This window comes from Etheostoma cragini, chromosome 1 (assembly GCF_013103735.1).
Source record: "Etheostoma cragini isolate CJK2018 chromosome 1, CSU_Ecrag_1.0, whole genome shotgun sequence".
Classification (NCBI taxonomy): Eukaryota; Metazoa; Chordata; class Actinopteri; order Perciformes; family Percidae; genus Etheostoma; species Etheostoma cragini.
The window spans coordinates 32,372,357-32,385,598 of record NC_048407.1 but is presented as its reverse complement, the minus strand read 5'-3'; the positions used below and the strand labels follow the sequence as shown (position 1 = coordinate 32,385,598).

Genomic DNA, 13,242 nt, shown 5'->3' with positions numbered 1-13,242 from the left:
GGGGGGGGGGGGCACGTAGCTGCTGTAGAAGATCTGTGTGCTGCTCTGCCACCTGGGGGAGCTGTGTGGGAAACTCAAGCTGCTATGTGGGGCATTTAACTCTCAACGAGTCATCAGTGACAAACCCTTCACAGGTTTCCTCGGGGTCTTAACCCTCGAGTTGTCTTCCCGTCAAAATTCGAAAATCAACTTTTTATGACGCTTTTTATCTATGTTTTTAACTTTTTCTTAGGTTTTTGTCCCTTTTTCAACACTTCTGATGCTTTTTTTTTTTAATCTATGTTTTTTACTTTTGACATTTTTTTTTAAATGTTGTCTCTTTTTTCAATGTTTGGCACTTTTTGTCACTTTTGACGTTTAACACTACATATTAACTTTAGTTTTACAGTTATTTTTGGAATTTATGGTCAATGAACCTCATTTTTAAGAAATTACAATGTTTGTCAACTTTTAATCAATACTTAAAAAAAAACAACAACTTTAATTTGTTTCTCAAATGCTATAAAATTGAAAAAGACGCCCCAAAATTAATGAAAGTAGAGTACTTGCTAAAGAGCATTGTGTGGAATTAGTCATGTTATTTTGGGTAATTAAAAAAAAAAATGATAAAGGAAAAACGGGTCAATTTGACCGGAGGACAACATCAGGGTTAAAAGTCTATTAAGAAAAATCTAAAATGTCAAAAACTAAACTTTAGGTCTTAAAAATGCTTAAATTTACTGAAGTATTGTGTTCTATATCTTAAATCCTCTCAACATGTCTTAATCTTCCTACGTCAATGTAACGCTACCTCAAATGCAAATATAATCCACTGTATTACAACTACGAACGAGACCAACATGCAACGTATATTGCAGCTAATCTAGACACCATCAGTGTCCTATAATGCAAATGAGGAAATTGGGGAATTGTTTCAGACATTGTTTCCAGACCGACATTTGACTGTTTTATGTTGTAATAAAAGGTCTAAAATGCATTTACAATGATTTATTTTAAAAGGTTGTCTCTTTGCTCTGGTTCATTGGCATTTCTTTAACCTTCCTGGTGTCCTCGGTTCAAATTCAACCCTTTAAAAAAATAAAAGTTTCTTTTTAACCAAATTACCACAAAAATTGATTGGATTCCATACAACTCTCTTTGCAAATATTATTGATCACTTTCGTTCCTCTGATCTTAACTTTGTTTACTTGACTCAAATATTAGGTATAATTCCATATAAATGAGGGTTATTGACCATGAATTCCAAAAAGTAGTGTAAAACTAGTGCCATTGAAGGTGGGGCTAATCGAAAACTAAAACAAAGTCTGAAAATGTGTTATGTTTTTGACCCCGGAGGACAACACAAGGGTTAAACCAATCACAATCACGGATGGCGTGATGTGATGGCGTGAACATGGCGGATGTTTAAATGGTATTTTGATTTGTTTGAGTTTGTTTCTAGTTTCTCACATTAGTCAACAAGTGAAAGGGGACATTAAATAGAAAAGCTGGAATACTATAATAGGATTTTTGTATAAAAATGAATGATTATTGCGATGGGTGTAGCGGAATAAGAGGGAGGCAGGCGGGAGCAGTTAAACACAAGTTTATTCCTAAAAGGTCCAAAGGGATCACAGGGAACAAGGTTTACGCATCAAGTAGACCAATGAGCAAAATGAAAAAGCCAAATCCAAAAATCATTAACATAAACCCCCAAAAATCCAGAAAGGGAAGAGGGAAAAAGGCGAGACAAAACCAGGAACGAAGGCAGGGAAAAACTCACTGGGATACGCAGATCACGGTAACAGGGACAAACATGGAAACCGGGAAGACACACAGCACAAGGATACACGATGACTGGACAAAAGGATCAGACAAGAGACAAGGGACAAGGGAAGCACAGGCATTAAATACACAAGGTAATGAGGTAACGAGAGGCAGGTGACAAGAGAGCAGGGAAGCAGGTGGAAAACATGTCAGGTAATCACAAGCGTGTGAAGACACAGGAAGTAAGACTAGAGGCAAGATAAGACAAAAACCAGACTTCAAAATAAAACAGGAAACAGAACATACAGACACTCAGGGGAACACAAGACAACAAAAGACCGAGGAGAACACAAGACACAACCACAAGACCAGGGAGGGAACACGGAGAAGGGAAAGAAAAACCGAAACCACAACAGATTCTATATGGAAATAAAACTGTGATGTATACAACTTACTCTAAAACAGCTGGAGAGAGTAAACCGTGTTTCACTGTGTGTGTCACACTCAAACGGTGAAAAGAGTTACTAAAAAAACAGTGATCTTAACGTGGAGAAAGTCTAAATGCAACACATAGCAGCTTGAAGTTGATGCTCAGTTTGAATGTTTTCTTTCCTATTTTTGAAATGGCAAAAAAGTTGACGGAGCATGTTTACGGAAACTGTCTTTAAAAATGTCTTTCATTTATTTACGCAAATTTCTAAAGATGATTGAAAAGATTTGTTTGACGCCATTGTGTGTGCACGATTAATGCATGAATTGATCTCATCATCCCTTCATATTTTTGGAATGTCTTTGTATTTTTCTCTCATTTGGAAGAAGCTTGTCTTTGTTCCCTGAATGCGAAGCATTTTTTTTTTGCTTTCTGACTCTATGTGATTTATACCCCTCATCTAACTCATCCATCCACTAAACAGCTTGCGCATGATCTAAAGCCTCTTTCTCTTCTGGCATCCTCCTCTCCTCCCTGGTCTTTGTTGTGACCCTACGTGCAGCAGGTCCGGTGTCTCATGTTGACGGTGTTCCAACTGATTTGGCTGTTTTTGGTCATGTGAACAGGCAAAGAAGACGGGAAGTCGTGTCAGAAAGTGACGGTGCGGATGACGATCAGGAAGAACGACTGTCGTAGCAACAGGCCGGTATGTTTCATGCCTGTTGTGATGTGATGCTGGTTCTAAACACGCCACACAGTGGTAGAGAAAGTACTCAAATATTTCACTTTAGTAAAACAGCGACCCCACAGCACAACTGCACAGTTTCACAGTAAGTGATTGTTTTCCATCAGCCAGCAGTGGTTGGTCCGCCAGAGAGGGAAGGCAGGGCTAACTCAATAGACTTGCTCTTCAACCCACTAGTGAGTGAAGCCCCATGCTGTTTTTTTCTGGTTTCCGCCAGCGTTGCAATTAAACTGCTACTATGGCCAAACAAACAAACAAAAGAGCAACAAGTACTGAGGGGGACTTCAAAAACAAGTAAAAGTGAGATCCAAAAAATGCAGCTGCAGTTACGCTTATTGCCATAAAAGAACGAAAAGGAACTCTTTGAGATTGTAACATTAAATCATAGGTAAAGAACGTTACCTTAGGAGAGTGATGTATCATCTGTATACCAACCGTACGAGAGCAATATATCACCTGCATAACTACCGTAGGAGGCTGATATATCACCTGCATAACTACCGTAGGAGGCTGATATATCATCTGCATAACTACCGTAGGAGGGTTATATATCATCTGCATAACTACTGTAGGAGGCTGATATATCATCTGTAAAACTACCGTAGGAGGCTGATATATCATCTGTAAAACTACCGTAGGAGGCTGATATATCACCTGCATAACTACCGTAGGAGGCTGATATATCATCTGTATACCTACCGTAGGAGGCTGATATATCATCTGTAAAACTACCATAGAAGAGCAATATATCACCTGCATAACTACCATAGGAGGCTGATATATCATCTGTATACCTACCGTAGTAGAGGGATATATCATCTGCATACACACTTAACTTGGAATTGTACCCATGAAGATACAATAAGAAGAAGAAGAAGAAGAAGAAGAAGAAGATAAGGTTCAGCGGGCATAATACAAAGTAAGGTGGGCGACTCTGCCTCACACCCCACCTGCAGGATAAAGCAGCAGAGACCAGACTTTTAGATTTATTTTAAGTTAAAAACTGCTTATAGTGGAACAGCAGACAAAAAAAAGACAGTGACTTCAAAATATCCCTTGATGCAGCCCTGCCACCTTCTGAACCTGTACCTGTACTGACTGTCTTTGTCCCGCAGGTGAACATCGTGTCATGTGACGGGAAGTGTCCGTCCGCGAGCATCTACAACTACAACATCAACACGTATGCACGCTTCTGCAAGTGCTGCAGGGAGACGGGGCTGCAGCGGCGCTCCGTGCAGCTCTACTGCAGCAGCAACGCCACCTGGGTCAGCTACACCATCCAGGAGCCCACCGACTGCTCCTGCCAGTGGTCCTAAACACACACACACACACACACACACACACACTCACACACACACACACACACACACACACACACACACACACACACACACACACACACACACACACACACACAGGGTGCTTACATCTACATCTTCTGAAAACCACAAAACAAAGAACAAAAGGAAGAAGAAGAAACCTCAGCCACGTTGCTTTAGGATGTTGTGAGAGTGGAATACTGTGCTGTGATTGGCTGGACTGCATGACTGATTCTCTTGCTCTTCCAATTGGTTTTTGTGGTGCCTCTGCTGGCAGGGAGGTGGTAATGCAGGGCACTGAAGGTTCAGGTAAATTAAACATGATGGGAAACTATTATGGCACAGAGATATAAGAACATCAACGTTTTCTTTTGATGACACTGTTGTTGACATTGGAAACCCAGCAGATTTCTTGACTACAAATTACAGGCAGTTTTATGGAGTGTAATAACTGATTGATATCCAAATAATACATGGAAACCTTTAAAAACACGCTGCAAAGGGCTAAAGCTCTCTGCTTTACTGCAGTGCCACCTCCCCGCCAGTCCGCAGACAAAAGAAAGTGTTCAGCAAAGGAAAGAAGGGAAATTAATCTTTTGTTTTTGAGAGAGGGAACTAATCTCCCTGCTCGTCTTCTCAGAGCACTCCTACAACTGAAAAGTAAAAAAAAAAAGAGGTTGTGATGCAGCCGATCAGGAAAGGAGCTGTGACGCCTTCTCGGGCATTTAGGGCATCATCATCATCATCATCATCATCATCATCATCATCATCATTTGGAGATCATGTTTTACCCAGAATGTCTCATGTTGTGCCTTGTTTTTGTAAATAATTTAACTTTTTCCAATGATTTGCAAAATCAAATTCTTAGATATTTCACTTTTAGAAAGAGGACAATAAACTGTATATTCAGTAATGCGAAGTGTACTTTATATAATCAACACTAGTGAGGTGTTTTAACTGATTGAATCCAGCCGTACGTGGAGCACTTTATTTATTTATTGGAGATTGATAGAGCACAGCCGTTCTGATATTTATCGACGACAACACCGAGAGGAGAGAAGCGTTCGGCCCAACTAAAGAACAAAAAGACAGGATGCAACACTTTGATTTGGTTTGGTTCCTGATTACAGAAAATAATATATTTGGATAATAGATGTTTCTCCGTGGACTAAATTGTTAATGTGTTTGTTCATATCAAAGAGACCCACCTGGATAGTCGAGTTAAAGAGGATTTGTATCATACAAATGTACATTTGCATTTTCAATAAATATTTCTTTTGGAAAAACTAAAACAGTTTTGCTCTCTTTATTAATAATACATATTAGATAACAGTACAGTGTTTATTCTATTATTGTTATATTGAATATTTGGCTCACGTTGTCCCTGCTTTGTTTGCATTACCCACAGGAGAGGGGGGTTAGGAAAAGTGGTTAGGAGTACAGGTACTGAGTACAGAGTACAGGTACTGAGTACAGAGTACAGGTACTGAGAAAATGAAATGCAGTTATAGCATCTAACCAGAAGTGCAAAAAACAGTGTGAAGTAATGTAATTATTTGGAAATATAAATAAGTATGTATAAACATGCTATAAATTAATATATAAATATGCTATATATATATATATATATACATCTATAAAATATAAATATTCTATATATATATACACATCTATAAAAATATAAATATGCTATATATATATATATATATATATATATATATATATATATTAGCTAGAACAAAGAAAATCATGAGAAGTCGCTATAGAAGCTGTAAGATCAGAGTGTTAAACATAAGCTGTAGAAGAAAGTGGGATGAAATGCACTTTAAAACTAAGAGACAAAAGCTTGAATGCTTTCATATTAGGGGGTCAGCCTCCTTGCTGTGTTACACTTACATCTCTTAATGTAAATCTTTGCTCCAGCGTCACCGTTTGGGGTGTGTACTCCTGAGCAGATGTGAGAGAGTAACACTTGGGATTTCAGAACATATGAAAACACTGCTGTTGCGTCTTTAATTTCAGAGACTCTGTGTCTAGTATCAATCAAATACTAAACCAGATGTTTGTGTGAGGATGGATATTAAGAGGAAGTCAGACCAGTAAATCTGCTTCTCCTCCTCTCGAGTCTCAGACTCCAGACTGGCTGGCTGGTCTGAACACAAGGCCGACTACATGCTGCTGCAGCATGTTGGCACTGGCAGACAGGAAAATGATACCGAGTCTTGAACCCGCGAAATCCAGGGATTTCTGAACAGACATGTGAGCCAGGGCCACACTAGTTTAAATCTAATCAGCTGCCAAGACCGGGCGAGGAGATCACACAGAGCTCAGATGGTGTCTGGAGTCCAGCATGAGGTAGTCTAAATCCTTAACGTTCCACTTCAGGGATTGCACCGTTGCTCCGGATTTGACTAATTTAGGCCGGATATCCGTCGCCTAGGGCTTCCTTTGTGTTGCCGTTTTTAATACTCCGGTGGATTTCTGAGGACCGTGGTTACCTGGTCCTCAGATCTCTGCAGGGTAAATCCAGACAGCTAGCTAGACTATCTGTCCAATCTGAGGACTATGGTTACCTGGTCCTCAGATCTCTGCAGGGTAAATCCAGACAGCTAGCTAGACTATCTGTCCAATCTGAGTTTTCTGTTGCACGAATAAATCTAGTTCTAAACTTACACATGTTTCACCAAAACAAGTTCCTTTCCGAGGCTATTTTGCAGCGGCACCGTGGCTCTGTCCGGCGCTTAGCACCGCCCACGACCATTGTGATTGGTTCAAAGAAATCTCCAAAAAACAAGAGCATGTTTTTCCTCCCATTTTGGAAGGCTGTGTGGACTTGCCAGACCCTCCTCTGCAGAGCTGTGGAGGAAGGTCTAGAACAAAGTGAAGCCAGGAACATAGGTGAGGCGTGCTGCAGTTCAAGTGAAGAGGTGACCAGTGGTGTATTATTGTGTAGTATTCGGAGCCTTTCTTAAGTAAAAGTACTAATATCACATAGTGAAAATTCTCCACACCAAGTACAAATACTGCTTTTAAACCTTTTAGTGTGTATAAATGTACATAAATTAGTTAAAGTAAATGTGTATTGTGCAATAAAACTTTCCCTGTCAGAAAGAATGGAAAAATGCAAAATTAAAAACTGAACATGGCTACAAGAAAATGACTTGCAACAGTACAAAAGTAAGAGTATTTTTACCAGCAAAACTTACTAAAGTACTTGAAGTGTAGAGTATGTATTGTGCAGTAAAATGTCAGTGTTTTTCTCTACTATCTGATGTTTATGGATTAATATGACTGCTTGCTCACCGTTTACGTTGCATTTCACTGCTGTAGATGTTTAAGGTTGTGCTCATTTTAACTCCTGTATATACTGTTGGGTTCTTTAACCTACAGCCATGCATCATATACTGTAAAAGCATCATGTGTTTCTAGCGCCACTATTCTTTGAGAACCACGTATCTCAAAAAAGTCTTTTTATGGTGTCAGAAACAATTCAATTCAATTCAATTTTTTTTATAGTATCAAATCACAACAACAGTTATTTCAAGACAATTTGCAGATGCAGGTCCAGCAGGTCTAGACCACACTCCAGAATCCACAAGGACCCAACAGTTCCAGTAGTTTCCTACAGAGCAAGCAACAGTGCAAGAGTGGCGAGGAAAAACTTCCTTTTAGGCAGAAACCTGGGCCAGACCCAGGCTTTTGGTAGGCGGTGTCTGACGACCACGAAACGCAGCCTTGTTTTCAGCTTTGTGATGATGCATTTTGCAACTGAAGGTATTTTATGGTCGTGCACATTATAAACTGTAAGTGTGTCTAAATGTGGATGTATTTGATGTATTACATGTGGTCATTCCGGGCTGTATAGTTTATTCCTGTATCTTATTTTTAAAGACTGTAACACATTTTGTAACTTTGTAAGACTGTAACATATTTTCATGGAATGAAATCAATAATAAATAATTTACAGTATGTGCAGGTAAGCTCTAGTAAAAAAAAAAGCGTCATAGTATCGTGTGTCCAAAAAAGTAAAAATAAAAAACGTCATAGTATAGTATGTCCAAAAAAGTAAAATAAAACGTCATGGTATAGTGTGTTAGAAAGTCATAGTATAGTATGTTAAAAAGTCATAGTATAGTATGTCCAAAAAAGTAAAAAAACAACGTCATAGTATAGTATGTTAAAAAGTCATAGTATAGTATGTCCAAAAAAGTAAAAAAACAACGTTGTAGTATAGTATGTCCCAAAAAGTAAAAAAAGTCAGTTCAGTATGTTAAAAAAGTCACAGTAGGCTATAGTATGTTAAAAAAGTCATGGTAAAGCATGTATAAAAAAGTCATAGTAAAGCATGTATAAAAAAGTCATGGTAAAGTATGTTGAAAAAAGTTTTTAAAAAGTCACAGTATATAATATGTCATAAAACCTCATGAATCAAGTCAAAGTATTGGATGTAATGAAAAAGTCATAAACGTCATGTTGAGAAAGTAAATGATAAAGTATGTTGAAAAACGTCATAGTATAATATGTTAAAAAGTCATAGTATAGTATGTTAAAAAGTCATAGTATAGTATGTTAAAAAGTCATAGTATAGTATGTTGAAAAAAGTAAAAAAACAACGTCATAGTATAGTATGTTAAAAAGTCACAGTATATAGTATGTCATAAAACCTCATGAATCAAGTCAAAGTATTGGATGTAATGAAAAAGTCATAAACGTCATGACGAAAAAGTAAATAGTAAAGTATGTGGAAAATGTCATAAAAAGTCATAGTATAGTACAGTATGTCGAAAAAGGTCATAGTATTGTATGTTAAAACGTCATAGTATAGTATGTCCAAAAAAGTTTTAAAAAACGTCATAGTATAGTATCTACTAAAAAGTAAAAAAAAAATGTCATAGTACAGTATGTCCAAAAAAGTAAAAAAAGTCAGTACAGTACGTTAAAAAAGTCACAGTAGGCCATAGTATGTTAAAAAAGTCATGGTAAAGCATGTATAAAAAAGTCATGGTAAAGCATGTATAAAAAAGTCATAGTAAAGCATGTATAAAAAAGTCATGGTAAAGCATGTATAAAAAAGTCATGGTAAAGCATGTATAAAAAAGTCATGGTAAAGCATGTATAAAAAAGTCATAGTAAAGTATGTTGAAAAAAGTTTTTAAAAAGTCACAGTATATTTTGTAACTTTGTAAGACTGTAACATATTTTCATGAAAATGAAAGCTAAGAGCAGGTAAGCTCTAGTAAAATGTATTGCAATAATTTTAAGAGATATTTGTTGGTTTTAGTTCTGACAGGTTACATCAATGATCAAAAGTCGTGATGAAGTACGTTGAAAAAAATAAAAAAGTCATAGTACAGTAAGTTGGAAAATGTCATAAAAAGTTAAAAAAAATACTAAAAAGTCATAGCATAGTATGTCATTAAATGGCATCATGAAGTCATACTATGTCGCAAAAAGCAAAAAAAAATCAAATTAAAGTATGTCGTAAAAAAAGTCGTACTATAGTATGTTGAAAAAACTAAAAAAGTCATAGTATAGTATGTCGGAAATGACATAAAAAGTAAAAAATAAAATAAAAAGTCATAGTATAATGTCATTAAATGGCATAAAAAAAAATCATTTTAAACCATGTCGTAAAAAAAGTCATAAAAAGTCATAGTATAGTGTCATAAAATGTAATACAAAGGCACAGTATGGTATGTTGCAAAAGTAAAAAAGTAATATTATAGTATGTCAAAAAAACAAAAGAATTCAAAGTATACTATGATCAAAAACATAAACAACATTTAGAAAAATCCCAGTACAGTATGTTGAAAAATGTCATGAAAAGTCACATTATAGGATTCAAAAAAGTCATAGTATAGTATGTTAAAAAGTCATAGTATAGTATGTCGAAAAAAATCATACTACTGCATGTCGAAAAACGTCATAGTAAAGCATGTCTAAAAAAGTCATGGTAAAGTATGTTGAAAAAAGTCGAAAAAAGTTATTGTAAAGAATATCAAAATATGTCAAATGTGTTGAAAACAGTCATAGTGTAGTATGTCATAAAATAGTATTTTAAAGTAATATTATAGTAAGTTGTAAAAAATAAATAAAAGTTTTTATAAAACCTCATGAAACAAGTCAAAGTATTGGATGTAATGAAAAAGTCTGACAAAAAAGTAAATAGTAAAGTATGTTGAAAAATGTCATAAAAAGTCATAGTATAGTATGTCGAAAAAGGTCATAGTATTGTTTGTTAAAACGTCATAGTACAGTATGTCCAAAAAAGTAAAAAAAAAACGTCATAGTATAGTATGTACTAAAAAGTTTAAAAAAGTCAGTACAGAACGTAAAAAAAGTCACAGTAGGCCATAGTATGTTAAAAAAGTCATGGTAAAGCATGTATAAAAAAGTCATGGTAAAGCATGTATAAAAAAGTCATAGTGAAGCATGTATAAAAAAGTCATGGTTAAGTATGTTGAAAAAAGTTTTTAAAAAGTCACAGTATATAATATGTCATAAAACCTCATGAATCAAGTCAAAGTATTGGATGTAATGAAAAAGTCATAAACGTCATGTTGAGAAAGTAAATGATAAAGTATGTTGAAAAACGTTATAGTATAATATGTTAAAAAGTCATAGTATTGTATGTCCAAAAAAGTAAAAAAAACGTAATAGTATAGTATGTCCAAAAAAGTGAAAAAAACGTCATAGTATAATATGTTAAAAAGTCATAGTAAAGTATGTTAAAAAGTCATAGTATAGTATGTTAAAAACTCATAGTATAGTATGTTGAAAAAAGTAAAAAAACAACGTCATAGTATAGTATGTTAAAAAGTCACAGTATATAGTATTTCATAAAACCTCATGAATCAAGTCAAAGTATTGGATGTAATGAAAAAGTCATAAACGTCATGACAAAAAAGTAAATAGTAAAGTATGTGGAAAATGTCATAAAAAGTCATAGTATTGTATGTCCAAAAACGTCATAGTATTGTATGTTTAAAAGTCATAGTATAGTATGTCCAAAAAACGAAAAAAACCCGTCATATTATAATGTGTTAAAAAGTCATGGTATAGTATGTTAAAAACATTTTTTTTAAAGTCGTAGTGTAGTATGTCCAAAAAAGTAAAAACAAGTCATAGTATTGTATGTTAAAAAGTCATAGTGTAATATGTTCAAGAGTCATAGTACAGTATGTCGAAAAAAGTAAAAAAAGACGTCATAGGATAGTATGTTAAAAAGTCATAGTATAGTATGTTAAAAAGTCACAGTAGGGTATAGTATTTAAAAAAAAGTCATGGTAAAGCATGTATAAAAAAGTCATTGTGAAGTATGTTGAAAAAAGTTTTAAAAAACTTATAGTATATAGTATGTCATAAAACCTCATGAATCAAGTCAAAGTATTGGATGTAATGAAAAAGTCATAAACGTCATGTTGAGAAAGTAAATAGTAAAGTATTTTGAAAAACGTTATAGTGTTGTATGTTAAAAATTCATAGTATTGTAAGTCCAAAAAAGTTAAAAAAAAAATGTCATAGTATCGTATGTCCAAAAAAGTAAAAAAAAAAAAAAAAGCGTCATAGTATTGTGTGTCCAAAAAAGTAAAAAAAAAAACGTCATAGTATAGTATGTCCAAAAAAGTAAAATAAAATGTCATGGTATAGTGTGTTAGAAAGTCATAGTATAGTATGTTAAAAAGTCATGGCATAGTATGTCCAAAAAAGTAAAAAAACAACGTCATAGTATAGTATGTTAAAAAGTCATAGTATAGTATGTCCAAAAAAGTAAAAAAAACAACGTCATAGTATAGCATGTCCCAAAAAGTAAAAAAAGTCAGTTCACTATGTTAAAAAAGTCACAGTAGGCTATAGTATGTTAAAAAAGTCATGGTAAAGTATGTATAAAAAAGTCATGGTAAAGTATGTTGAAAAAAGTTTTAAAAAAGTCACAGTATATAGTATGTCATAAAACCTCATGAATCAAGTCAAAGTATTGGATGTAATGAAAAAGTCATAAACGTCATTTTGAGAAAGCAAATGATAAAGTATGTTGAAAAACGTTATAGTATAATATGTTAAAAAGTCACAGTATAGTATGTCCAAAAAGTAAAAAAAACGTAATAGTATAGTATGTTAAAAAGTCATAGTATAGTATGTTAAAAAGTCATAGTATAGTATGTTAAAAAGTCATAGTAAAGTAGGTCGAAAAAAGTAAAAAAACAACGTCATAGTATAGTATGTTAAAAAGTCATAGTATAGTATGTTAAAAAGTCATAGTAAAGTATGTCGAAAAAAGTAAAAAAACAACGTCATAGTATAGTATGTTAAAAAGTCATAGTATAGTATGTCGAAAAAAAAACTAAAAACGTCATAGTATAGTATGTCCAAAAAAGGAGAAAAAAAACGTCATATTATAATGTGTTAAAAAGTCATGGTATAGTATGTTAAAAATGTTTTTAAAAATGTCGTAGTGTAGTATGTCCTAAAAAAGGTACCTGTGTTGTAATATGTAAAAGTGTCATAGTGTCATGTTATAGTATGTTGTAAAAAATCATAACAAAGTCACAGCATATGTGGTTAAAAAGTCATAAAAATCATGATAAAGTATATTGTCATAAAAAGTCATTAGAATGTCAAAGTATAGTATGTCATAAAATGTAATTAAAAAGTCATAGTATAGTACATATTGGTATTTAGTAGTATAAAATAAAAGACTCAGAGTCATTTTAATAGCCATTTAATTGGGAACACATACAGGGAATTTGACTTTGTCTTTTTGTTACTCTCACAGTTTGAACACCAATAGACACTGGGTTAAAAACAAGGACAACAAAGCATAACAGTTGACTACTCAGTACATGTACAAGTACTGTATGCAAATAGAAAATATCTATATACACATTCACATGCATGAACATGTAAATGAAAAGCTGTGTTAACATTGTAAATTGTAGTATATTTTACTTAATTATTTTTTTAATGCACTACATACAATGGAAAATTTCTTCAGAATCAGA

At 34.2% G+C, this 13,242-nt stretch overlaps 1 protein-coding gene across 1 annotated transcript in view; it reads left to right on the top strand.

The window, feature by feature from the left end:
- LOC117954511 (otogelin-like) overlaps positions 1 to 4,609 on the top strand; it is an 84,107-nt gene extending 79,498 nt beyond the window's left edge. The window contains 2 exon segments of the mRNA XM_034888415.1: positions 2,803 to 2,882; positions 4,037 to 4,609. Of these exon segments, the coding sequence (XP_034744306.1) occupies positions 2,803 to 2,882; positions 4,037 to 4,237 (281 nt within the window). The 3' untranslated portion in view covers positions 4,238 to 4,609.
- Positions 4,610 to 13,242: the final 8,633 nt, after the last annotated feature.